At 44.4% G+C, this 27,787-nt stretch overlaps 1 protein-coding gene across 2 annotated transcripts in view; it reads right to left on the bottom strand.

The window, feature by feature from the left end:
- IQCE (IQ motif containing E) overlaps window positions 1–27,413 on the bottom strand; it is a 42,448-nt gene extending 15,035 nt beyond the window's left edge. The window contains exons 1-12 of one of the 2 annotated variants that reach the window (XM_083585699.1): window positions 27,119–27,413; window positions 23,201–23,248; window positions 22,125–22,167; window positions 21,622–21,762; window positions 21,053–21,187; window positions 20,466–20,536; window positions 19,128–19,241; window positions 17,603–17,653; window positions 10,050–10,120; window positions 8,776–8,848; window positions 8,157–8,206; window positions 1,690–1,841 (exon numbers count right to left, since the gene is read on the bottom strand). In XM_083585699.1, the coding sequence (XP_083441825.1) occupies window positions 1,690–1,841; window positions 8,157–8,206; window positions 8,776–8,848; window positions 10,050–10,120; window positions 17,603–17,653; window positions 19,128–19,241; window positions 20,466–20,536; window positions 21,053–21,187; window positions 21,622–21,762; window positions 22,125–22,167; window positions 23,201–23,248; window positions 27,119–27,160 (991 nt within the window). In that variant the 5' untranslated portion in view covers window positions 27,161–27,413. Of the gene's footprint in view, window positions 1–1,689; window positions 1,842–8,156; window positions 8,207–8,775; window positions 8,849–10,049; window positions 10,121–17,602; window positions 17,654–19,127; window positions 19,242–20,465; window positions 20,537–21,052; window positions 21,188–21,621; window positions 21,763–22,124; window positions 22,168–22,610; window positions 22,715–23,200; window positions 23,249–27,118 lie in introns of those variants that run through there. The other variant, XM_083585700.1, reaches the window with a different exon arrangement.
- Window positions 27,414–27,787: the final 374 nt, after the last annotated feature.

The following is a 27,787-nucleotide window of genomic DNA, read 5'->3' on the forward strand; positions in this document are numbered from 1 at the left end:
ATGACGACAGAGGTCTCCGAGATACTCCCTGTCACAGAAAGAGGGGACCCTGAGAAGTTTTTCTCCCTCGTAACGCTGTAACCCGGGGCCATCCCATAAAAGGGAATGCTGGAAGATTCAGGACAGGTGAAAAGAAAGTGCTTCTTCACACAGCGCATAGTTTAACCAAGGAATTTGCTCCCCCAATAGGTAGTGAGGCTGCCAACTTGGAGGGCTTTAAAAGAGGATTAGGCAAATCCCTTGGGGGTAAGGCTATCAATGGCTACTAGCCACGATGGCAAGGTTTTACCTCCATTGGCACAGGCAGGATGCCACTGAATGCCCCCAGGGCCTGCTTGGCCGTTTTCAATAGGCATCTGGTTGGCCGCTGGACTAGATGGTCCTTTGCCCCGTCCCAGCAGCCAAGCTTTTAAGGACATAGGTAAAGGTAAAGCGTAGAGGGACCCCTGACAGTTAAGTCCAGTCGCAAACGACTGTGGGGTTGCGGTGCTCATCTCGCTTTACAGGCTGAGGGAGCTGGCATTTGTCCGCTCCACAGACCGTTTTTCCAGGCCATGGGGCCAGCATGACTAAGCCACTTCTGGCACAACGGAACACTGCCACCAGAGCAGCGCACAGAAATGCTGTTCACCTTCCCGCTGGAGCGGTACCTGTTTATCTACTTGCACTGGTATGCTTTCAAACTGCTAGGTTGGCAGGAGCTGGGACAGAGCAACGGGAGCTCACCCCGTCGTGGGGATTCGAACCACCGACCTTTTGATCGGGAAGCCCAAGGCTCAGTGGTTTAGACCACAGCGCCACCCACATCCCTTAAGGATATAACCAGGTGTCAAATAAGGAAAACGCACCAGAGCCAGGAAAACTGGAAGTGCCCAGGCAAAGTCTGAGTCCAAACAGAACCTTTTTTTGCTCTTTCTCCCTAAAAGTCTACTTGAAAGACCGTATTCCCTTGTACGCACCTGCCCAGGCTCTGAGACCTTCCCACCACCCTCACAGGCATGTTTGGTGGGGATGCAGGATTTGGCCTTCTTGCTAGCTGCTCCCAGATTCTCGAACTCCTTCCCTAGAGAAGCTAGACCTGCTCCCTCCCTGCTGTCCTTCCGCCAGCAGGTGAAGATCTTTCTTGTTCCAAGAGGCTTTTTGGCAACTGACTGCTTTTAATGAAAGGGATGGTGCTGTGCTGTTATTATTGTAATGATCTGTATGTTTTCAACAGCTCTTTTAATATATTTATGTAGTTTTAATTCTATCAATGTTTAATTGTTTTTGAATGATTTCTTTTCTCGATGTTGTTAGTGGTTCTTGTAAGCTGCCTTGAGTCCCACAAGGGAAAAGGCAGGATAATAGTAGTAGTAATAATAATAATAATAATAATAATAATAATAATAATAATAATAGTAATATATGTCATAATAGCCAGTCTGGACAGACAACACTTGACCTAACCCTCCAGACTACAATCCTGCTGGCTCCTCACACAAGGCAGCCATGCCAAAGAGTTGAGGGGCTCCCAGTTTTAACCATAGCAGCTCATGACAGATTCTCCCTGGGGGTTGGAGGTTTCGCATGCCCAGACGCTTCCACTTGCAGGGACCTGGGCGGGGGCCACCGCATGAGGACCACAGCACTGCAACCCACTCCTCTTTTACACAACAGAATCAAAACAGTTGGTATTCTTGAGAAACTTACTCTTTGCTCTGCCGGAGGCAGGGGAGCTGCTCATCGCGTGCTCTAGGTCTGCTTTCAGCTTCCGGTTCTCATCCTGCAGCTCTTTGATGCTCCTCGATAACTGCAGAATGGCAGCGTTGAGCACCTTCTGCTGTTTGCTCTCCGGAGGGGACCTGCGTGTGGAAATGGGGGGAAGGGAACAGCTGTAGCCAAGACTGAAAATGCAGGGGGGCGGCGGCATCTAACTAGACTTGGGATCAAGAAGCTGACGTGACTCTTGGATGGGATGTATGCACAAGCAACAGTGCAGCAGCACAGCGACCAATGGCAAACATGCCCCCCTGATTATTTTCACACCAAGGAGATTGAGAGCCAGTGCAGCGAAGAATACAGAATACTGGATTCAGTATAAAGTAAAAGGTAAAGGTAAAGGTACCCCTGCCCCTATGGGCGAGCCGTGTCCGACTCTAGGGTTGCGCGCTCATCTCGCTCAAGAGGCCGGGAGCCAGCTCTGTCCGAACACACTTCCGGGTCATGTGGCCAGCGTGACAAAGCTGCAGCTGGCGAGCCAGCACCAGCGCAGCACACGGAAACGCCGTTTACCTTCCCGCTATAAAGCGGTACCTATTTATCTACTTGCACTTAAGGGTGCTTTCGAACTGCTAGGTGGGCAGGAGCTGGGACCAAACGACGGGAGCTCACCCCGCCGCGGGGATTCGAACCGCTGGCCTTATGATCAGCAAGTCCTAGGCACTGAGGTTTTACCCACAGTGCCACCCACGTCCCGTATACAGTGTACAGGATCAAATCCACACCAAGCCATCCAATTTTCAGGGTGGCATTGGGCTAGTTATGCTCTATCAGGTCGTTACAATATTTTTACTCATTTTATTTATTGATTTATTAAACTTCCATCCCTTTCCCCCCACAAAGGAATAGCTCCAAGTGCTATGCCTTGTGCTCCTTAGAGGAAAAGATAGTCTATTTATGCATTTATTTTATTGTTGGGGAGTTGTCACTGATAGGACATTAACAACAACAACAACCAGCGACTCAGGCAGGAGCTCGTGCTATCAGGAAGCTGTTTAGATTCAGGAAAATCAGCAGAACGCAGGACAAGGCAGCATTCAGGGACATGCTTCTATCTTGCAACTTAAATCATACATCACAAAGTCAGCCCTGTAATGGCCTGGTGCCCCTATACCTGCTTTATGGCATGAAGAAGTATCCAGATCAAAGGAGAGAATAAAGCCTTGTTTTTGTTCTGCCTTCACCAACTTGGTGCCCTCAAGATGTTTTGGACTAGATGGCTGTGCCAGCTGCAGCTTGTAATCCAACATCTGAGCAGGTTGTCGAAGGCTGCTCAGCTTATTTAATAATGGGGAACCAACGGGATGCAACACAACTTTTGTCCCTTGCAAGGAAAAGTGGCCTCTCAGTTAAGTAGCTTTCTGCTTGCAGATAAGAGTTACTTGTCTCCTGCTGCCATGTCTCATATTGAGAATAGACTTTACAACACTTTGCATGTGCAGAATATCGTTTAATGATAAAATTATACGGTTTCCAGATTGGGGCTTCCAGCTCGCAAGCACACCGTAAATTTCCTTTTAAATATGTGTATCAGAATCGGATGGGGGGAGGGAAAAGCCAGGATACTGAAGGCTGAAAAGGGAAAGTCCTTTCTCTGGAGGTTGCCCTTGATGAAATCATCAGGAACTGCTCACCACAAAAGTGATATGCAACACAAGCCTAAGAAATGAAAAAGTGTAAAGGCCTCAACTTAAAACTAAGCCCAAGCAACAGCTGTATCAACAAATGTGCTGCTGAGCTCAGATGAATCCTGAATCTCTTTCGGACAACTTCAAGTCAAAATCCTTTTGCGGATATACCTCTGCTTGTGATTTTAATTCTTGCAGCACCCAGAGCTCTCCTGCTCTCTCAAGGCCATTTCTCCCTTCCTGCTCCTCATGATTGGAACAGCCTCCCAGAATACTGTACCTCCTTCTTCCTTCAAACTGTCCCTCAAAATGCCACCTTTGCCTCCAATTCCTTTGGAAATAAACAACAACTCTGGCCCTCATACTAGGCATTAATATACATACTGTAACTGTAATAATAAAGGATTTCAATGGGTTGGGGGAATAATCATGTTAGCCTCTTTCAGCAGGAACAACGAAAAGTCTTGCGGCACCTTAAAGACCAAAGCATCTATTATGCCATGAAAAGCTTCCCCCCAAGTCAAATTGTAGGGGGTAAATTCATTGGGGCAGGAGCCTGTCCTCTTGTACTGTGCAAAGCGCAGAACACTTGCTGGTAACAAGGGGCAATATAGTGCAGTGGTTAGAGTGCTGGACTAGGGCCTAGGAGCCCAGGGTTCAGCTATGAAGCAAACAGGGGGATCTTGGGCTAATCACAATATCTCTCTGCCCAACATACTTCACAGGGTTGTTATGGGGATAACATGGGGAGGGGGAGAGCTATGTGCAGCTTCTAGGAGAAAAAGTGGATATAAATTTCATATTATTATTACGCAGTTCTTAATGCCCCCTTGTTCCAACAAAGCGTGGGAGCATAGGTGGGTGCAGCTGATGAATCTATTATTTACACCTGAGATAAGGAGGCTGGTCCTAAAAGCCTCTCCCTTTCAGAGATTCAGTCTGGAATCCCCACCCTTGAATCTTTTCAATGGTCTTACTGTGATTTCAGTCAAGTTAGTGGCATTCAAGACACAGAATAATGTTAATCTTACTCGACGTCTTCCCCACACTACCTTGAGCTCCACAATCCTCCAGTCTTCCTCCGATTGCACAGACCTCTCTCTCTCTCTCTCTCTTGCCTCTTCCTTCAGAACTTCCAACATTTTCTTCCTCCTCTGGATCTTTTCACCTGATGTCTATAGTATCTGGGCAACTTTTAGAGTTAAGAGTCTTTTGTTTCTAGGAATAGGAAGTCCTGCTAGCATTCACCTCCAATCCGGCTCCCCAAACACTCAAGTTACAGAAACACTCCTATTTACCAAGGGCTCAGGGTTTGAAAAAGGAACAACAACAAAATAAGTGCTTATTCTACTTTCAAAACTATCTCCATTTCTCTTTCTTTCTCGGTTTCTGCATGTGGGTGTTAAGTGCTCTTCTCAAAACTGGGTTGCTTTGTTCTGCATTATTGTTCTCCCTCATTGCGAGAAGCAAAGCCACAGGGAACAAGGCAGAGGGCCTTCTTGGTGGTGGCGCCTGCCCTGTGGAACGCCCTCCCATCAGATGTCAAAGAGATAAACAACTACCTGACATTTAGAAGACATCTGAAGGCAGCCCTGTTCAGGGAAGTTTTTAATGTGTGACATTTTAATGTATTTTTAATCTTTGTTAGAAGCCGCCCAGAGTGGCTGGAGAAACCCAGCCAGATGGGCGGGGGTACAAATAAATTATTATTATTATTATTAATAATAATAATTCGCAATACCCATTACAAATGAGGCTGTCTTATCAAGGGCCAGATTATCTGTCCATCCCAGGGGTAGGCAACCTAAGGCCCGTAAGCCGGATGCGGTTCAATCACCTTCTAAATCCGGCCCGTGGACAGTCCGGGAATCAGCATGTTTTCACATGAGTAGAATGTGTCCTTTTATTTAAAATGCATCTCTGGGTTATTTCTGGGGCATAGGAATTCGTTCATTTCCCTCCCCCCCACCCAAAATATAGTCCAGCCTCCCACATGGTCTGAGGGACAGTGGACCGGCCCACGGTTGAAAAAGGTTGCTGACCCCTGGACCATCCAGTAAGAACACAACACCTGGGTCAGACAGAAAGCCGGTCTAGTCCTGCATCGTGTTCCCACAGGGGAACCAGATGAGCAGGATAGCATTTTTCTGCTCATATCCTTCAGCAACTGGAATTCAGAACTGGAGCTTCATTGCCTCCAGTACTGAAGATGACACAGCCTTATGACTTGTAGCTATTTGTCTAATCCTCTTTCAAAGCTATTCAGGTTGACAGCCATCGCTACATGGCAGCAAATTCCACTGCTTAACTATGCACCGTGGGCAATCATAAAATCAGAGAATTATATGGCATTGGAAGGGACCCTGAGGATCACCTTGTCCAACCCCCTGCAATGCAGGAATATGCAGCTGCCCCATATGAGGATTGAACCTAGTAGTGTCTACTCGGATGGGCAGCAGCTTGGAAGGGATTCCTTCTCCAGCACCGGCTGCCTGAGCCCTTGTACGTGGAGAAGCTAGGGACTGGATCCAGGAGACATTTTGCATGCAAACTTGTAGTCTTATCACTAGGTTGTAGTCCCTTCTGGGTTAACCTAAAGTTCTGCATGGTGAATGCAGACTAAAAATCACCGCTAGATACTTCAGTTTGATTGAAGTGACAGCCCAGAACCTTAAGCCATTGATTTGCCCCCTTCAGGGAAGCTGGGATTGAGGCAGGACTTGGAGTTTGTATGTATGCGTCAGTATACATACAACTTGGGAGTTTGTATGTATATGTCAGTATGTGTATTTGCAAGTGCTCAAGGTGAGATGTGAGGGAAGCGCAGAGAGGTGATGCATGTATGTGTAGTGGGGAGACTATGCAAAGCTGGTAAGTGGATTTAGGTGGGGGGAACTGCAACCCGCTAGACTGAAGCAAAGGAGTGGTAGAAATGTGGCATTTGTGGAAGAATCACATAACATGGATTTGGGAACCTTCATTCAGTGGAAAAAAGGATAAATGCTATTTCCACCACATTTCTACAGAAGCGTTCCCTTAATCTACCCTCTTTTGCAATGTGCTTCAGATCTGGGTGCAGGATGTGCACCCCTGACCCCCCAGATCGACTCACCTGGGATATTCCCAAACTTCTTGCCGCAGATTAAACTGGTACCTACTTGCTTAGAGGCTTGTTGCAAGCATGGCATGTTTTTAACGATATTTAACTACCCTAAGGGTAGAGGGAGGAATAATTGTACAGGATTTGAGACTCTGCCCCAAAGGCTGGAGGTGCTGCCCATGTCCTAGAGCAGGGGTAGTGAATCAGAGGCCCTCCATATGTTGTTGGACTACAATTCCCATCATCCCTTGCTATTGGCCATGCTGTCTGGGGCTGATGGGAGCTGAGAGCCACAGGTTCCCCATGCTGGTCCTAGAGCTTCAATTGTTTCCAAGATCAAAATTTCCTGTATGTTTCCAATCTTTTCTCTTTTCGTAAGCATGTGGACTGGAAACATGTATTTATTTTTAACCAATGAAAAATTAGAACCTCAAGTTTCCACATCAATACTTATAATTAAGCCTGCAGAATACATAGAGAGCCCTAACTGTGGGATTATTTTTTGTTGGAAGGTATATAATTTCCATGACACATTCACCTGAGAATGCTTAAATGACTAGATGACTACACAGAATCCTATCAATTTCTAAAGGCAGCCTTCTTTGGGGTCAGGATGAGGGGTTATTTGCTTAAATTAAAGGCTATCTCAGAATTCTGCTTCACTGCCTTTGATTGTTTTCAAATAGTTTACAACTTGATCCTGCTATGAAATATATTTTCCTGTTCCATAGGAACTTGTTCTTAAAATTTAACTTGATAATAATCCAGTGGAAAGGAAGTAGATAATTTCAAAATGATTTAGCTATAGCCTGAAGTGCTTTCACTGGAGCTTGGAAAATAAGGTGCAGTAAAATCAATAGGGCTTATAGGATCAGGGAGGGTACTGACTTCAGTGTGACTTGAGCCTCAATCTTAAAAGTAAATCCTACTTATTTCAGTGTACCCATTTCTACCTAAGCAGGTATCAAGGCTGCAGCCTTAATTACCTTAAATTTAATTGTCTCATGAGCTGGAATGCGAGCCAACCAACTAGGTTTTAGCCTTTAAGAGGCCATTGTCTTGACTTAAGAGTACAGTTTTCATAATATGAGGATTTGAACCTAAAACTGCAATGCAAAAGTCAGAAACTGCAGTTCTCTGTCTAATTTCACAACTCTTGAATTAATTTCAAAAGCCCTCTGCAAGTTCACACCTCTGACAAGAGTAACATGTTCCTCCACCCAGCAGCCCATTAAGTGGGAAGAAAGAGAGAGACAGCAAAGGGAATGTCAAAAAGAAAGAGAAGGGGCGGCCCCGCCCCCTATTGACTCTGGCCCCACCCACTTCCGGCTTCTGCTCCACCCCCTATTAGCATATAGCCCTTGGCAGATTACCCCAGAGATAAACTATTCATCAGAAATATGGTTCCCCACCCCTGCTTTACCTGGTAACATACCTTAGTAGGAAATACCTTCAACAAACTTCCTTTTCTCTTTAGTTGGAAATAATGAAACATAGGTAGCACATGAAAGATCCATCATTGGGGAAAGAAACCCAAAACAACGTCTAAGTGATGAGATTTTTTTTTTAAAGGTCTTAACATCTTCTCACTTCACCGCTATTAGTGAAGTATAAAAATTAGCCAGCAAAAACTTATACACATGCATACAGCGCCGAAGAAATAAACGTACTTTCGTTGCACCGTCTTCGATTTTGCCAGTAGGGTTTGGAGTCGCTGGATCTGTAAAAGGATGGCTTGCGTTAGCAGGGAGACAGAGCAAGGACCAAGGTGCAAAGGAAGCGGCTTCATAAGCATTTGCTACCAAGCTGCATCAGGTGGGCGAAAAGGAGCGAAGGAGAGCAGGAAGATAGGACAGTGACACTCTGGTAACTAAGAAGTTGCACCGTGAAATCAACTAGGACGCCTTGCAATTCTGCAGAGGGTTCCCAGAGCAAAACTCTTGCATGGGCATGGTCTGTGGCCATCTAAGTTTGAATCACAGTATCTGGGTGTGCACACCTCCTGGGTTGCACAATGCTTTTTTGGCACCCCGATACATCACAGCCCTAAGAAACTACTTGGGTTGCCCATGTAACGGAGAAGCATTTTCTCCATGGTGAAATTCTGTTGTAAGAAATGCATGAGATTCAGCAGCACAAACAATGGACACATTTACCCATCATCCATTGAGAGGGAAACAAGGAGAGCCCATTTGGGACACAGAATCCAAACCTAAGTTGGTTCCATCTTTTTATTGAAATTTTCTAATTATGTTCTCCCCCTTTAGCACAAGCAAAAGAAAAATGTACCTCCTCGTAATAGGTCTGCAGGGCAATTTTCATTTCTTCCACATTAGTGCTTTTCACATCTGTCTGGAGTTTGCTTTTTAGGGATAGAAAACACACATTAGAAAAATAAAAGATGTAGAAACTGGCAGAACAGAAGAAGAGACATAAATTAACCATGAACATTTGTTAACAGTGAAGGCAGCAGGAATTCCTTTTTCGCCCCTTACTGTAAAACAAAATTATCACCAATAGTACTGATCGTAACCAATGTTTCTGGTTGCTTTAAGAGGGCTTTTGGAAAATTTCTCTGGGGGGCAGATGCCACCACCAATTGGCCTGTCATCTCCCTGGTCTAGTCTACTGACTTGCGCTAGATTCTCATAGACAATGTGCGAGGCCACCAGGCCATTCAGGCTGCCCTGAGGAACCAAAGCACATCACACTTGTAAGAGGATGTTCCCATTCTTCTCCAGCAACTGCATTTTCATATAATTCATGGCTGCCAGAAATGGAGCAATCATTCGTGGGGCAATTTATATTTCAGCAGCATCAGAGAAAGTCCACTTGCGCCTGAACAGGATTGCTGTGGCCATAGCATCTGCCTCCGACACATAATGCTTTTGCCATCTCCCTCGGCCCAGCAAAATACAGTCTTCAATGCAAGCACCACGCTTGGGAACCTTAGCATCATAAGGGCTGCCTCCTCCCTATGAATGCTTAGAACTTCAACAGAGGCCCTGCTCTACAATCCACGAGTGGTTTTGCCATAGCAGGTGTGCAAGCAAGGCTTTCCCACTGGTGGTGTGTGCTGTGAAACTCTTTGCCCTGGAATGCCTAATTGGCCCCTGCCCCGGACGAGATGTTGTTTTTTCAGGATGCTTTGGGCCTGTATGGTAACTATCTCAGATGGGGGGGGGGGCTGGTGTCGTACGCACGCGGTGTCACAAAACCGGGAGGAGCCAAACACGGCGCTAGCACGGCTTCAATGGCTGGTGGCTCCTCCTCTCTACCTCCTCCAGCTGCTATTGGGGGGAGGGGATGGCTTCCCCCCAAAATTATGGGGTGGGGCAAAAGAGCTCAGCCCCTAGGAGATGGCGCCCCTGATCTGCTCGGTCCTCTCATGGGCTTCGCTCCTGGTTTAGCTCAATTTTGCTTGCTGGTATTGTCATTTTATGACACCTATGTTTTCAATATGCTTTTGTAACTGATTTATTGCTAGCAACCTTGAACTTCTGCAAGGATGGAAAAGCAGGGTGAAAACTACTAAATGAACAAACAGATGGAATTTGGCATACTTAATAGTGTTGTCTTTCTCCTTGCACTGCTGCTCCAGTTTGAGGATCTTCTGCTTCAATCCGTTAAGCATCTATCAAAGAGAAAGCACACAGGGCCTCTCCTGAAGCACACGTTGCCTAAGACATTGTGCGTACACAAGTCACCATTTGTCTGCGCTGCCTACAAACCCATGAGAGGCATGGGAGTCTCAGCAAAAGGCAGGTCAATATGAACCTCCTGAGACAAAGGGATCAACTGGGAATACAACAAAATAAAGGAAAGGAAAACAGAAACCACCTTTCCCTCTTTCTACCAAAGTTCCCCAGCATCCTCTTCTCTAGGTGCTGTGTCTGTCTCATTATCTAATTTCCTGACCTTCGATACAACCTTTATGCGGGTGACCTTTAGCTCTGCTGTTCTTCACTCAACCTTTCCATTCCTCTCTTGCCTCAATCTCTGCTGCTTTCTTCACCACCTCTCATTGGACGGGTGCCCATTTCCCTCAAGCTTAGCTGTACTAAAATGGAGCTGTTTTCTTCTTGCTTATCAGCCCTTTTTAACCTCACATTGATAATCTGGTTCTCTGTTCTCCTCCTCCCTTTTTTATTATTTTAAAAAGCCATTCTCTTCCTTTTTCTGCTGATGTCCAGGCTCTTGCCAGGTCTTGTCTTTTCAACCACTTAATACACCTGGCATTTTCTCTTTTTACAAACATTACCAACACTTTAATCTACCCTCTTATTATTTTCTTCTCTGATTATTGCAATTCTTCTCTTGTTGGTCTTCCTGCGTCAGCTCTTAGGCCGCTTCACTCTACCATAACATGCTTCTGCTAGTTTGGTATTTTCTGTTTCAATCCTATTATTTTGTGCCATTCTCCTCGCTGGCTCCCCCCCCCCCCCACTTATTGTATAAGCCTCTTGCATTTACTTCTGAGCATCTTAATGGTCCTGCCCCACCTTCTTTCCCTAGATGCTTTTCCTTGGACCCTTTGCTCTGCTACTCTTCTAGTTTTGTCCCCCATTGCCTTCCCTATTCCCTGCCTGTTTCTCTCTGCATCTCCCCAGGACTCAAATTAGCCTTTCACCTCTTCCGGTCAGCGCCGGCGCTTAATGGCGGATCTCAACCGGAGCTCCGGGAGAGATCTGCTTCGTGGGTTCGGGTCCTGTCAGCTACGGCGAAGCGGGGACCCTTAAAAATCACAGGCGCGTTGCCTGTGAACTGGAGACTCGGCGGGCACCTTTGCGCCCCCCCGACGCTGCGAAATAGCCTTTTTAAAGGCTCCGGAGGAGCGGAGGGGTCTTGGAGCGGTGCTGAGAGTCGTCTTCACCCAGCCTGCGAAGCGAAGCCGCGTCGCCATTAGCGGAGAGCGCTGACTTCTTCCCGGGAAATTGGATTAAAAGAACAACTATCCGTGAGTAGGATTGACCGCTAAAATATAATTGGACACTAAAAGTAAAGAAATTGGGCACCGAGACGGACAAGCATTAAAAAGGAAGTCTGCTTTCCGTTCTGTAGCAAGATCAAAGCGAAAGGCACTCTAGCTGTAACTGTTTGAGAGGAAATTTGCGGGATTTAAGAAATCCACCACCAAAGCAAAGAACTCCCCCCCCCGAAGGCAGGAGGGGGGGGAAGAAGATTTTAAAAGTGTTTCCCTGCCAATTTAAAAGAATTGGATTAAGTATCGCTGCTCTTTAACCTGGGATCGGACTGCCGGAGAAAAGGAACCGGCTAAGGACTGTTGCCATAAGAAGCTAAAAAATATCTCAAATTGACTTTGGTTACTTCCAATTTGAAACACTGTTTCTGCGGCATTACAAAGTTACTTACAGGACCCTATTGACTGGGATCCCCTTGAAAAAGGAAAGAAAAATTGAAAGGGACTAGGAAACTTTTATTCCTTCTTTTTTGAAGAGTGTGGGATTACTTTGAGAAGTATAGAACTGACTCTACGCCCCCTAGAGGATCTACAAATTGTTTCAGCAACAAGTGGAGTTTAAAATTTGAGAACTTTGTTTGTGAGTTTCAAAGTCTGGGAATGACCTTGACTAAAAGACTTTGTTATGGCAGATGGTAAAGAGAAAGGGGAGTTACAAGAAACAACCTTGAGATCTGGCAGACAATACAAAATTGACACTTACATGCAAAGAAGGGCTTCTGTAACAGGAGCCTCTGGAACTATAGTGGCTGCAAAGCCAAAAGCGAAAGCAATGTCTACAGAAGAATCATTTGCCAAGGTATTGGAGAAGATAAATGACTCTTTGGAGGAACTAAAAAAGCAAGGTGCGGAGACTAAATTGCAAGTTGCTGAAACTAAAGTACAAGTTGCTGAAACAAATAAAAAAATTGAAGAAATCTCTGGGAAAATTGACCTAAATACTAAAAGTATAACTGACCTAGGGAATAAAGTGAACTCAAATGCAGAAGCAATTGGGAAATTACTGGAAGATTCATCTACAACACGAAAGATAGCCGAGGAAGCTAAGGAAATTGCAACTGCTGCGGAGGAAAAATTTCCACCAGTTTACAAGAAATTGGATGAATATGAACTGGCACTCTCTATGCAGGATATGCAACGCAAGGAGAGGAACCTGAGGATCAGACTTGTGCCGGAAAAGGAAGGAGAGAACTTGGTGGATGATTTGACAAAAGAATTTTCTGACTTTTGGAAGCAGGAGCTGAAGAAAGAAGATTTTAAGATAGAAAGTGCATTTAGATTGGGAATAAGACAGAAGAGAAATCGACCCAGAGATTGTCTTATTACCTTAAGATCAAAGGACGAGCGAGATAAAATATTGAACCTGCACTACCAAACAGCCCTTCGAATTGAAGACTTTTTTATTGAGATTTTTAAAGACATCCCTAAGAGTATCTTGGACGCAAGAGGACATTATAAAGACCTGGTGACACTGCTGAAGAAGAACTACATACCATTCAGGTGGGAATTTCCCCAAGGCTTGTCTTTTAAATATAAGGGAAAGAAGAGAAGAATAAAGACTGTAAGTGATAAAGACAAGTTCTTGGGAGAACACGAAGAAGACCTACAGAAAGAGACATTTCCAGGACAAGGGCATCCATCACTGGACACGAACACGGTACCACCGACAGACGAGGAACAAAAACAGGGAGCTGTAGGAGGAAGGAGTAAATAATCCCATCATGGCTCTGCAACTTCTAACCTGGAATTGTAATGGCTTAAATATTCCCAGGAAGAGAAAAAATATATTTCATGCCTTAAAGAAAGACCAATTGGACTTGATTTGCCTACAAGAGACCCACGTGACAAGAGCACACAGAAAATTATTAATAAATAAAAGACTGGGACAGGAATTTATATCTTCAGACAGAGTAAAAAAGAGAGGAGTGGTGATCTATGCAAAAGAAAAATTGCAACCGAAACAAATTTTTAAAGATGATCAAGGAAGATATTTGGCAATTGAAATTCAATCTCAAGGAGAGAAGTATTTGATAGTGGGAATCTATGCACCAAACGAAGGGAAAGCTGAATTTTTTAAGAAGTTGCATGAAATTTTGATGGACCATATGGATTACAACTTAATTTTGATGGGAGATATGAATGGAGTGGTTTCAACAAATATGGACAAGGCACAAAGACAGGTAATAACAAAAGATGGAAGACTACCAAAGACTTTTTTTGAAATGACTGACAATATGGACTTGATTGATATTTGGAGAACAAAACACCCATTAGAAAGAGAGGGAACCTTCTTTTCTGAAGCCAAAATGACATGGACAAGGATTGACCAAATCTGGGTGACTAGCAGTATGGCTCCGAATATAAAAAAAGTAGAAATCTGCCCAAAAACTTTCTCCGACCATAATGCTGTAAAGATGGTGATGAGGCAAACAACAACTGGTTCCTTCAGATGGAGAATGAATGACACCTTATTTAGAGACGAGGAGATCTGTAAGAAGGCCCAAAAAACTTTGAAAGACTATTTTGAAATCAACTTAAGGTCTGAAGTAGAAAAAAGAATAGTATGGGACGCAAGCAAAGCCGTGATGAGAGGGTTTTTGATTCAGCAAAATACTTTAAAGAAGAGAAAGCAAAATGAGAAAAAGGAGAGAATTTTGGAAAAGATAAAAGAAGGGGAAAAACAATTAAGATCGAAGCCAAAATCCCAAGAGATTCTAAGAGAAATCAAATTTTATCAAACACAATATATGGAACTGATGAATCAAGAATTAGAGTGGAGAATTAAACAAATGAGACAAAAGACTTTTGAATCTGCTGATAAATGTGGCAAGTTACTGGCTTGGCAAATAAAGAAGAGACAAAAACTCAACACGGTAACAAATATAGAAGTGGAAGGAAAAAACATAAGCAACCCAGCGGAAATTAGGAATTGTTTTCAGAACTACTTTAGACAACTTTACACACAAGGGCCGCAAAAAGAAATGGACATACAACAGTTCCTCGAGGAAAATGGGCTGAAAAAGGTTTCGCATGAAAGTAAGATAATATTGAACCAGGAGATATCAGCACAAGAAATAGAAGATGCCATTCAAGGCATGACGCTGGGCAAATCCCCTGGACCGGATGGACTGACTTCCAAATACTACAAAGTTTTGAAGGAAGGGTTGATACAACCTTTGAAGGAAGTCTGCAATGAGATTATGGAAGGGAAAAGGGCACCCGATACGTGGAGAGAGGCCTACATTACACTTATACCAAAGACAGAGACTGAAAAGACCCAACTTAAAAACTACCGACCCATCTCGTTATTGAATGTGGATTACAAAATCTTTGCTGATATTTTGGCAAAAAGACTGAAGAGAGTTTTGATGGAGGAGATTCACGGGGACCAAGCGGGCTTTCTCCCAAAAAGGCACTTGTCGAACAATGTAAGGAATATAATTGACATTTTGGAAAAGCTGGAAGTGAACATAAACACTAAAGCTGTTTTGATATTTGTGGATGCCGAGAAAGCCTTTGACAACATTTCTTGGAGTTTTATGTTGAAGAACCTCCGGGGGATGGGGGTAGGCCAAGGGTTTGAAAATGGTATAGGTGCAATATACTCTGAACAGAAAGCCAAACTAATTGTAAATAATGTGGTTACAGAAGAGTTCAAGATTGAAAAAGGGACACGTCAGGGGTGCCCTATCTCCCCATTACTTTTTATATCGGTCCTGGAGGTTTTGCTTAATATGATTAGGAGGGACCAGTTGGTTAAAGGGATTCAGGTCGGAGCTAAACAATATAAACTGAGAGCATTTGCAGATGACTTAGTACTTACATTGCAAGAGCCAGAAGCTAGCACGAAAAGAGTTTTGGAAATAATCCAAGAGTTTGGTCAAATGGCAGGATTTAAATTGAATAAGTCTAAGACAAAGGTTTTGGAGAAAAATTTGACACAGATAGAAAAGGAAAGGTTCCAGAATGAGACAGGGTTGACTGTGGTTAAAAAAGTGAAATATTTGGGTATAAATATGACAGCTAAAAATGTGAATTTGTTTAAAGATAATTATGAAAAAACTTGGAGAGAAGTGAAAAAAGATTTGGAGATTTGGTCCAACTTGAAGCTTTCCTTGTTAGGCCGTATTGCAGCTATAAAGATGAATGTATTGCCAAGAATGTTGTTTTTGTTCCAAGCATTGCAAATAATTGATAAAATGGATTGTTTCAAGAGGTGGCAAAAAGACATATCTAAATTTGTCTGGCAGGGCAAAAAGCCCAGAATTAAATTTAAGATACTAACGGATTCAAAGGAAAGAGGGGGGTTTGCCCTGCCAGACTTTAAACTTTACTATGAAGCGGCAGCTTTCTGCTGGCTGAAAGAATGGCTACTTCTTGAAAACACAGACATTTTGGATTTGGAAGGTTTTAATAACATTTTTGGGTGGCATGCATATTTGTGGTACGACAAGGTTAAAGCACATAAAAGTTTTAAAAATCATATTGTCAGAAAAGCACTACTAAATGTCTGGGACAGATATAAAGACTTGCTGGAAAATAAAACTCCAAGGTGGCTGTCGCCAATGGAAGCTAAGGCAGTTAAAAAGTTAAATATGGAGTCCAAGTGGCCAAGATACTGGGAAATTTTGGAAAAGGAAGGGGACAAATTGAGATTGCAGAGTTTTGAGAAATTAAAAGGGAAGGTGAGAGATTGGTTCCACTACCATCAAATTAATGAAGCGTTTAAACTGGACAGTAAAATTGGCTTCCAGGTGGAAAAATCAAAATTGGAGACAGAACTGTTAGAACCCAGTACTAAGAATTTGTCCAAAATGTACAATTTGCTGCTGAAATGGAATACACAAGATGAAATGGTTAAATCGGTCATGATTAAATGGGCTCAGGACATTGGTCATAATATTTTGTTTGCTGATTGGGAAAAGTTGTGGACCACCGGGATAAAATTTACGGCATGTAATGCCTTAAGAGAAAACATTATGAAAATGATATATAGGTGGTACATAACCCCAGTCAAGCTTGCAAAGATTTACCATGTGCCTGACAACAAATGTTGGAAATGTAAAGAAACTGAAGGTACATTTTTTCATCTTTGGTGGACCTGCCCGAAGATTAAGGCATTCTGGGAAATGATCTATAATGAACTTAAAAAGGTATTTAAATATACTTTCCCCAAGAAACCAGAGGCCTTTCTCTTGGGTATTGTCGGCCAAGGGGTGTTAAAGACGGATATAACTTTCTTTATGTATGCTACAACAGCAGCTAGAATACTCATTGCGAAGTACTGGAAGACGCAGGAACTACCCACACTGGAAGAATGGCAGATGAAGGTGATAGACTATATGGGCTTGGCAGAAATGACGAGCAGAATCCGAAACCAGGGAAGAGAAGCAGCGCAAGAAGAATGGAAAAAATTCAAGGACTATTTAAAGAAATATCATAAAGTTAATGAAAGTTAGAATGATGTTGGACTGGAAAGTAAATGGTTACTATTAGCAATGGTTAAGACAAGGAAAATAAGGAAGAATAGTCTAAATTTAAATTAAAAGGAAGATTTGCTGAACAATCGATAAGAATTTGGAATACAGAAAGGGGAAGCACGAGGAAGTCGGGGAAGATAGGATATGAAATTAGGATATGAAATGATACATGTTTTTTGGTTTGTTTTTGTTTTTGTATGTTTATGTTTGTTGTATTGTGTTTATATGGAAAAATAAAAATATTTAAAAAAAAAAAAAAACAAATTAGCCTTTCACCTGACACCCACCTCTCTTCTGCCTTAGACCATCCATTCATCCTGGCACATTCTGGCCTCTCCTGACTACTTATTTGATTTTCCTCTTTAACGTTTCTTGTCTTTATTCTTTGGCTGCAAGCCTAGAGGAAGGTTCTGTGTTCATTTTTGTAGTGTACTTTGCAATTCAGGGCAATTTAATAAACCGAGTTCCGAATCCAGATGCAAGCACATCCACATTAAAAACAAAAGAAAACCTTCTGGCATTTCATGAGCACTTTCACCTTGTGTACTGTAATACACAGTTTAGCCACATGGTCACTCTACAAACTCAGTATGTTCTGGTCCACCAACAATTCTTAAGCTAGAAAGGAAGAGAGGGAAAAGAGAAGGCACGATACCGAGCTGGTATCATTTTTCTGCTCTGTCCGCATCCAGCCAAATTCAGACCACTGTAAAAACAAGAACATTAACATTATTCACCATTCACAAGGTGTTTCATGAACCCAAGTGCTTTGCACAAGATAAAAAATGAAGATGGACCCTTTTCATAGCAATTCATGATCCTCACAAAAAAAAATTTATCCCCAACTTGCAGATTTGAGGGGAGTGGGGTGGCTGAGGCTAAAAATAGAAATTGGCTTGCCGAAGATCATCTAGTGAGATCATAGTAGGGGAAAAATATGAACCAGGCACCTTCCTGGGTCAAAATTCAGTCCCATGCTTCTAGCTCTCACTGATAAACTTTCACTACATTCCTCAAGCTGCCATCCTCCAGACTTTCTGGCTATAAATAGACCAAGGTATGGACTGAGGGCACATGATGCAGCTCTCTTTGTGAAGCAAAGCAGCTCTGGTCACTGCCTGGATGAGACACTAGGTGTCTGCTGCCTTGAGTCTGATGGTGAAAGGAAGGTAGGAAGTGAAATACCGTATTTTTCGCCCTATAGGACGCACCTAGTTTTTTTTTGGGGGGGGGGGAATAAAGAAAAAAAAATTTATTCCCCCCCCAGCCGCGGGAACTCCCGCAGGGCTCCCTAGGCTGCGGAGATCTGCCCGAAGCGTGGGGCGCTCTGCTTCAGCGCGCCCCGCACTCCATGCAGCAGGCTGCTAGCCGCAGCCTGGGGAGCCCTGGGGGACCTCCCGCAGGGCTCCCCAGGCTGCGGATAGCTTCCCGAAGGGCGGGGCGCTCTGCTTCAGGGCGCCCTGTGCTCCGGGCAAGCAAGCTGCTATCCACAGCCTGGGGAGCCTTGGGGGACCTCCTGCAGGGCTCCCCAGGCTGCGGATAGCTTCCCGAAGGGCGGGGCGCTCTGCTTCAGGGCGCCCCACGCTCCGGGCAAGCAGGCTGCTATCCGCAGCCTAGGGAGCCCTGCGGGAACTCCCACGGGCTCTCCAGGTTTATGGATAGCTTCCTGAAGCCTGGAGAGAGAGAGGGGTTGGTGCACACCGACCCCTCTCGCTCTCCAAGTTTCAGCAAAAGCCTGCATTCGCCCCATATGATGCACACACATTTCCCCTCCATTTTTGGAGGGGGAAAAGTGCGTCTTATAGGGTGAAAAATACGGTAAATTTTTAAAGGACAAAAATGTACCCAGAGTTGAGCAACTGGAATCTTTAATTTTGTATTATTATTTGTTACAGGGCACCCATTTGGGTATAAAGTTTATTATTATTATTATTTCATTATATAATGTATCTAAAACAGTGAGCACCCATTACATCAAGGTGATTTACAACAGTAAAGCAGGCATTTCTCTCTATCCTACAACTGTACAAATAAAACAAAACTACAGACAATACTGTGCCTTCCTTGCCCCAGTTAGGAAGTATTTCCCTTGTCCTGTTTAGAAAACCAAGAGTGAAGTGAATAGATTCAAACATTCTCCCTTAACTGCATTTTTTTTTACCCAGGAGCGCACAACTCACCCTGGAGGGATCCAGCAGCTGTTCAATCTGTTTGTCCTTTCGGTTGTTTTCCTCTTCGAGTCGCCGAAGCTTGGTTTTCATCCGATCTGCTTCACTTTTCTGGGCTTGTATTGTCTATAACAGAGAGGGTTTGTGTGAGCTACTTGTGCTGACGTAAGAGGAGCATAGCTGGATCAGGCCCATGGCCCATCTAGTGTAAGGTTACCAGACTTTTTTCAATGAATCCGCGGACACTTTTCAACTTCAGTTGAATTCAGTGGATTTTGTCAGGGGATTGACTTGTAAATCCGGGGATTGTCCCCAGGAAACAGGGACGCCTGGTAACCTTAATCTAGTCCAGCATCCTGTTCTCACAGCAATCTCCCCTCCTGCAGTTTCCAGCCGCTGGCATTCACAGCCACACTGCCTCTGACAGTGGAGCCAGAACATCCATTCCGACAAATTTCTCCTTGTAGCTCCACGGTAAATAAACATCGGTGACATTCTTCCTTTTGCATTTGCTTGTTGTTGTTTTTTTACAAATGCAAAACAGAACTGCCAGCCCCCAGATCTCAAAAATCAGAACAGAACAAACTAACAGAGAGAGTAGATGAAGCAATAACCCCCCCCCCAATTCTTCACCCAGGCTCCCTGCCCTGCGCAGCATCCTTCCCCCATTCCCACAGCTCCATCTCGCTTCCTCCACTGTGCCAGAAGGCCTTCCATGCAACCAGGAAATGGGAAACTGGAGATGATGTGCTAAATGACAGGGCAGTGGAATTCAGAATATTAGGTCAAGGAATACGGAAGTAGAAGGCAAACAGGAAGGGAAGGTAGTGCAGCCGAAACAGGGACCCTGGGTGGGAAACCCAGCCAGATGGGCGGGGTATAAATAAATAAATAAATAAATAATAATAATAATAATAATAATAATAATAATAATTGGAGCCCAATTACTATCCCCTCCTGGAAATCCTGCCAGCAGCTGTTCAGTTCCTGAGCAGATACTCCCTAGAGATTTGAAGATTTCTTTGCATCCATTAAGACCAAACTCCCCGCCCCCATTACAACTGAGAGTCTTCAGAAACGGCATTTTGCATGGTGCAGAGACGGAGGGATCAAGTCAAGACATGCTTGTTTCTTCAGGCCTATGAAAATGGCTGAAGTAAGACCTAAGGTGCTGCTGGATTTCCTTTTGACTTTGCTTAAAAACAAAACAACCTACTTCATGTATATTGTCGATTTTCTGATCACTGTACTAGTGCATGCATTTTATAAAATATTGCGTACCACCCTGGACACCTTTGGGTTGAAAGGTACAATAGAAAAATATAAATATGTAGAGTTTGTGATCCATACCTTCTTTAATTCAATTATCTCATCATACATATCTTCTTTTTCTTTGTAGTCTGGAGTTCCAGGGATGTAGCCTGGAAGAGATCATCCCCAAATAAATAAATGGGAGCTGAAAGAATTGCTAGAAATATTCCAAGACTGCAATGACTTCCTGTCCATTATAAAAACCCCAGGAAACAAGCGAGACAGTTGATTTTCACAATTTTTGCAAGTTTAAAAAGATGCACCTGTTGCAAACTCACTGGAGCATTTACCTTTAATTAAAACTGTATACCTCTTATATTTGCTATTACACCTGGACTTATTGACATCGCAAGTTTACGAAGAATATTTTAGTTGAGATTCCTGCATTCCAGGGGGTTGGACTAGATGACCCTTGGGGTCCCTTCCAACTCTACAATCCTTTGATTCTAAGAATTTATCTATGTCACAAGTTTATTGACCAGCACCGCAGGACCAAAACAGATTTTCCTTGCTTCAGAAGTCCTTGAAAGCACATGAAGGTTTTCTCAAGGTTAAGCGACCCTGAAATGCAACCTGTTCACCATTACGGATCATCCTAAAGCTGCTGTTCCCTTTTTGTGACTCACCACTGCCAGCAGAGCGAGCGTGTTTTGGCTTCTTCATGCCCAAAGCTTCCTTCAGATACTCTGGTGTGCTGCCAGGGAGAGCGGTCAGCACAGGACCCACGTCAGGGTCCGACTTCGTCTGGTTCATCCAAGCACCTAGTGAAAGGGCAAGGGGAGAACGCAGCAGAGTTGATGGCGCACATATCTGAATTGCTATAGAAAGACAAAAGCAGTGCAGCCCAGGAGGTGTGAAGGTTGTGAAGTGGCTGAAAAGAGTGGCAAGTCACAGTAACCGGACAAAGCAATGTGTAATCTACATGCGGCAAGAACAGAGCTGGCAGAGGTGATGCGTCATCCTATGGCGAAGCAACTGATGTTCAATGGTAACAGAATAACCCCTAGGTCACTTGGGAGGAGCCCATTGGTAGCTCCTCCCAGAAAGTGGGACAGGGCTGGCAGGAGCTCCTCCCACTTTGAATACTCTTTTTTACCTTCACGGCATGGGAAAGACTTATATTGCCCTTGTTCCCACATCTCAAAGATTATGCAGTAAGAAGCTTGTAGAAGGAACTGATATTGCATGTGGATACCTTGCTTGAACGATCCGTGCCACAGCTGCCTTGATGCTTTAGCCAATGGGATTTCAAAGTGCTTACTGTTTGTGCCCTTCAAGGTTCTCAGAAATCCAGTCGTTTTAGAATGGAAACATGTGCTAGAGGTGTATGGAGACTCTGAGGCAAGAAAAACACACACACCTGTCAGTGCTACGGATTAAAACTGCAGCAGCAATAAGCTTCTAACATTTCATCTGAGTAAAGCTGCAAAGAATCTATGAACTAATTGCCTTAGAATTGCTACTTAGATATAGGAGGCTATTGTTCAGAGTAATGTACATATAATGAGAAGTATGTAAGCCACAAGATAATAAAAGGCTGAATTCCTTAGCTAGGTAAGAAAGCAGCCAGTAATATTTATTTTAAAGCTTATCTTTCTATCTTAAAGCTTTTTTGGAGAGACCATTCAATTCCCTATCCCAGCACAGATGTCGCATTGTCATTAGGTGGTTTCAGGGAAAGGGAAAGGTCATGCTTACTTGGTGATTTTGGAGGCTTGCGAGATGTTTTCTTCTTCAGTTTCTGAAAGAAATATTTATTTGGCACTGAAATTCACCAATTTCATTGGTTTGGATTCACATGATAGCTACAAACAGTATATTTATTTTCTGAGCAGGGAACAACAGCACCACTGCCATTATACGTATGTAGAAAGTGGGGTTCTAATTAGCCAGTCAGGTTTACTAAAGTTCCAAAACCTTATCAACAAATCGCTAACCTGAAAGCTGAAATTTTCATCAAAATAAGTCAATAAAATAGGAATAGGGAACTTGCGGCCCTTCAGATGATGCTGGACCCAACAACAGCTGAAGAACCATATGCTCCCTCTCTGTGCAATAAACAAGACAATATCTTACAATGCTGTAAAAGTAAAACATCTAATTTTGTTCCTTGTCCAGGTTTCTCACTTAAACTTCCATATTACAGTAGCATTACTATATACACATACAAACACACACACATACCAGGGATAAAGTACAGCCCACTTATTTTTGTAAAAAAGGCTTACTACTAACAGCTTCTTATATATTAGCAACTACTACTAGAACAATGAATGCTGCAGATTTGGGATTAGTGGAGTGGTCCAGAGAAATACCCAGATGAGTCCAGAATTGTTGCCTGGAAACAAACAGTCACAATAGATGACTGAGATTAAGTTTGCTGCTGGGGGAAAAAAAAACTTCCACATTATATAACAGGAGAAAATTCCTCCCAAGGTGTTTTTAAAACTCATCACCTGCATCAATATCACCATGCTGTGCACAAATCAGTCCAAATGGAATATTATGAATACTGTTATGAAACTAACCGTAGTTTGTTTAAAACCAGGATCCCATGATATGACCATGAGGCTAAGTTGGGATTCCTTAAAAATGAAATGAAACTCTGTCAAATGTTTAGCTCTAGGTCACAGGGAGGAAGGCGAGTGCCAGCCTGACAATCTGGCTTGCTCTGGGCTCATCCACAGAGCACTTGAGTCTGGTTTACCATTGTAGCGCAGTCACTGAAAGGGTATGTAAAGTGTACAGAAAGAGAACATCCTTGTAAAACTCACCGTTTCTGTGTCAGATTCAAACGTCATTGCAGAAAGACTGTCCTCTGCCTGCAGAATAAAAATGCATACGTATAGGACTTTTTCTGCATGTGAACCTGCGGCTTTCTAGATACTGTTGGACTCCAACCCCCACCAGGCCCAGCCAGCATGTCCATGCTCAGGGATTATGGGAGCTGTAGTCCAGCAATGTCTGATGGGCCCTGGGTTCCCTATCCCTGAACTTCTTAAAGTCCTGGCATCATTCAGAGGCATCAGATTTCAACTTAAATCTGCTTGCATGAATTACCAAGAGAGCTGTGGAAAGACATGACACAATGTATTAGTAAGGGGGGGGGGTTGGATTTAGTCTCATTTCCCAATATTTTTAAAATTTCCTTTAAAAATAGTGGAGTTGTCCCCCACCCATTTTTTGCAAATAGGTCACTCTCCAAGGAAGTACCTTGCAGTTCATTTCTGCTGCTGCTTTCACCCATACTTATAAGCCCCACCAGTCTGGTCCTTAGGTTAGATCTAGATTTCGCTTTGTGTGAAAGGCAGAATTGCGGCGGGGGGGGGGGTCTAGGCTGGTATTTACAGCCTGGATAGCGGCATGAAGAGATAAACTGGCTTCCTGGTGGTTCACTGCAGGCAGACACGGGCCACACAGCGCATCACAGAGTTTTTAATTTCCTGAAGTCCCATTCTTCAAGGCATACTGGCAGATTATTTTTTTGCTATCCTTCAGGCATCTGATCTCAGGCTATATCTCCCTATCCAATTTGCCCTGCAATGTTAGTGAGTGATCAGACTGCGAAAGAGGCAAGGACCGCAGAGCTTGAAGGCAGATGGATAACCACCTCCAGGAGAGTGGAGCATAGGCAGAAATTTCTAAGAGCTGGTCTCTCCCATTACCTGGGAGGAATTAAATGAAAGAGATATAAATCTCAAGAGACAGTGATGGAACAACTTTCAGAAGAAGATTTCAATTGTGCTAATGCAAAGAACAGAAAACACAGCAATCTGCACGTCACAGATAGCTTAGACAGAAGAACTAAGGGGGTGTTTGACTGGTTTAAGAAGCAGATTAATCAACTGAAACTTTAGGCGATGCCTCTATTTTATAGTGGTCAGGAAATTTTAATCCATGGAGTTATAAATTATGCCTATGGGGACACTTTACTTCTAATAAACATTACAATAACAATAAAGACTGATTTTGTTCTTTTTGATGTGAGCCACATTTGTCTGAAAAGGAGAAGAAAAAATGCAGTAAATAAATTGTGAGGCTTCACTTTAATTCCAAATCTGGACATAAATGATAAATAAACCACCTAAGGCTACACTCCTATGCATGCTTACCTGGAACTAAGCCCCACTGAACACACTGGGAATTACTTCTGAGTGCACATGCATAGGACTGAGCTTTCCCTCTAATCTGCTCATAGGACATTTGAGGGTAAGGCTTGCACACAATGCTATAAAGATAACATATGAGATGTTATGACAAAGTTATGGGATATTCCTAAAATAAGCTCATTCTAATTCTTGCACAGGTAAAAGGCACTGCAATTTAAAGCTAGTCCTCTTATCGCATGATAGAAGTGCAAGGACCATATTCCCAGCTGTGTAGAGTAGTGGTTAGAGCAGCCATAGGCAAATGCGGCCCTCCAGATGTTGGGACTACAACTCCCATAATCCCTAGCTAACAGGACCAGTGGTCAGGGATGGCGGGAGTTGTAGTCCCAACATCTGGAGGGCCGAGTTTGCCTATGCCTGGTTAGAGTGTCAGGCTAGGCCCTGGGAGACCAGCGTTCAAATCCCCACTTGGTCATGAAGCTCACTGGGTGACCTCTGGACCAGTCACTTCCTCTCAGTCTAACTTAACTCACAGGGTCATTGTGGGGATTAAATGAGGAGGGGCAGAACCATGCACACCACCTTGAGCTCCTTGGAGAAAAACGTGGGATATAAGGGAAATAAATAGAAATAAATTCAATGAGCACTGTGGAAAAGACTAAATTCAAAACATCAGGAGGCTAGAAGGGGCAGGGAATTGGTGCCTTTGTGTGATCCTGGGATCACTGGCACGCACAAGAAGGTATTTGTCATAGAAGATAGGTCAATAGCTATAGACCATTGCAGTGGGGGGAAAAAACTGCTTTATGTACCAGATACTGAGGACAAACAACAGAATACGGGTACGACTTTCAAGTCCAGCTTGTGGCTGGTTGCCGTTGGAAGCAATTCTGAACACAAAAGTTCCATCTAGTTAGAGAAGCTCGTCCAAATTTGTATAAGCCTTTAAGCCACCACCGCACCTTGTAGTAAGGCCCACAAATTAATATTGTATCACCTATTGTACTGGGTGACTGTGATGGGTTATTAAAAGGGAAGCAGAAAGATTTGTCTTTGCCCATGTCCTCCATAAACATATTGGCCTTCCACTCCAATGGGGGCTCCAGTTTCATGCAGGTCAATGTTTACTTGTAAGTTCTTGTGAAGCTTCCCCACAAAATCCTGGGGGCTGTAGTCTGTTAAGGGTGCAGAGTTTTGGGGATATGCCTGTTTTCCTTTCTACAGTTACAATAGCCAGAGTTCGCTGTGAAGGAGAAAGGCTGTTAAACCACTCTGGGAGCTGTAGTTGTAGGAGGGGAGCAGGGGGTCTCCTACTCACTCTTTGCATCCCAAACAAACTACAGCTCCCAGAATTCTCAGTGAGGAAGCCACAACTGTTTAAAGCAGCATTGCGGGCTTTACATGTCCAGTGTGAATGTGACCTTAGCCTTTATGAACGGTGCATATCAGTTTTGAAGGCTGGATTCATTTATTTCTTAGGTTTGCCAGCGCAGGTGGGTGGGAGACAGAGATGAGGAGCAGGAGGAGGAAGCAGCAGCAGCAGCAGGCTACGGTTACCACCTGTCCTGTATAATACAGGATTGTCCTGTTTATTTCAATGTAAAATACTATGTCCTGTACTGATACAGTTTTGCCCTGTATTTCAGGTCTTCTCTCTCTCTCTCTGCCATATTAGGGACCTTCTCCAAATGCATGTGTTGGAAAGGGGGCGTGAAGGGCTGCGTGTTATTTAAGCTCTGGGTCGCAAAGCACAGGCGGATTTGCAAATCCATGTGTTTGCGTGTGATAAATTCCAGAGGAGCCATGCTGTGAGGCTGCAACAGATTGCAACAGGTTGCTTTTAAGTCACTTTGTGACCCCCCCCAAAAAAATCGTCCACCCACCACCCTGTCCTGTCTTTCGCCAGAGCAAAGGGGGCAGCTGAGGGCCGGATTTAGGTTTGATGAGGCCCTCAGCTACTGAAGGTAATGGGTCCCTTTTTATGTCCAGCTGTCCTTTGTCAACAACAAATTGTCACTGCTTTTTGTGTTGAATAGATGCTATATGGTAATTTATGGACCTGAAAGGTATCTAAAGCCATTTGCACATAACAAAATATGCATTTTATCAAGGTAATTGTTGAAGTGAAATACAATTTTGGAAATGTACATCCAGTTGTTTTTTCTTTAATTTTTTTTGGGGGTCCCCAAGAGAGTTGGGCCCTAAGCTATAGCTTCTTTAGCTTATACGTAAATCCGGGACTGGGGCAGGTGAGGGATCCCACGCAGGGACGGGGCAACCCTTGACCCGCCTGCTGCTCCAGAGGAAGCCTCCCTGAGTACAATGGAGGGGCGGATAGTGGGGGCATCGCGGGGGGTGGGGGGGGTGGAGAGGGAGATGTTGCCTCCCCCCTCGCCATAAGGCTTGGCTGGGCCGCAGCTGCCCCCTTCCTCGACCCCCGGCCTCCAGCCCCACCAGGCCTGCCCTCCCCTCAGCCGGGAGAGAGAGAGAGGAGAGGCGCAGGAGAGGCTCCCTTTCCCCCGAAGGCCGGCCTGCCTGCCTGCCTGCCTGCCGGGAGAGCTTTCCCCCTTCCTCGCCCCTCACCAGCTCCCGCTCCGCGGCGGCCTCGTCGGGGCTCTGAGACATAGCGGGGAAGCGCCGGCCGGGCCAGCGAAACCACCATTTCACCCCAGGCGGCAGCGGCCCTTTCTCCGACTCCGGCGGCCTTTCCTCGCCACTTCCGGGTTTCGGGCTCCATGGCAACCTGCCGCGGCAACCAGGACCCGGATGGGGGGCGGGGCGAGCCTGGGCCGAGAGGCTCCGCCGCCGGAGTTGACAATCAAAGGCGCAGGCCGAACGAGAGTTTGCCCGAAGGGACGCGCTTGCTGCTGGGTGAGAGGCGCGCAGGCGCAGAAGCGAGCGCACGCTGGCTCCGGGGAGAGGGTGACCCGCTGTTTCTGCTGCTCTTGGCTTGGGCGCGCAGGGCAATGGGGAGACGGGAAGAGAGAATGTGCACAGGATCTGGCCGCGCGGCTGCCCGCTGTCCCGATCCTAAGTGTTTAAACCCCCCCCCCCGCCCCCGCTTAATGTGCTATCCTTTTATTTGTATGTGTGCCGCCTTTCGGCCAAAGAAGCCCCGTCCCCAAGGCAGCTCACAAAAATAAATAAATCATCATCATCTTTTTATTTGTATGCTGCCTTTCCATAGTTGAAACTATGCTCAAGGCGGCCTACAACATGACAAGATTTGCAGAATTACAAACGTAACAGAAG

This window comes from Podarcis filfolensis (genome assembly GCF_964270895.1).
Source record: "Podarcis filfolensis genome assembly, chromosome: 14".
Classification (NCBI taxonomy): domain Eukaryota; kingdom Metazoa; phylum Chordata; class Lepidosauria; order Squamata; family Lacertidae; genus Podarcis; species Podarcis filfolensis.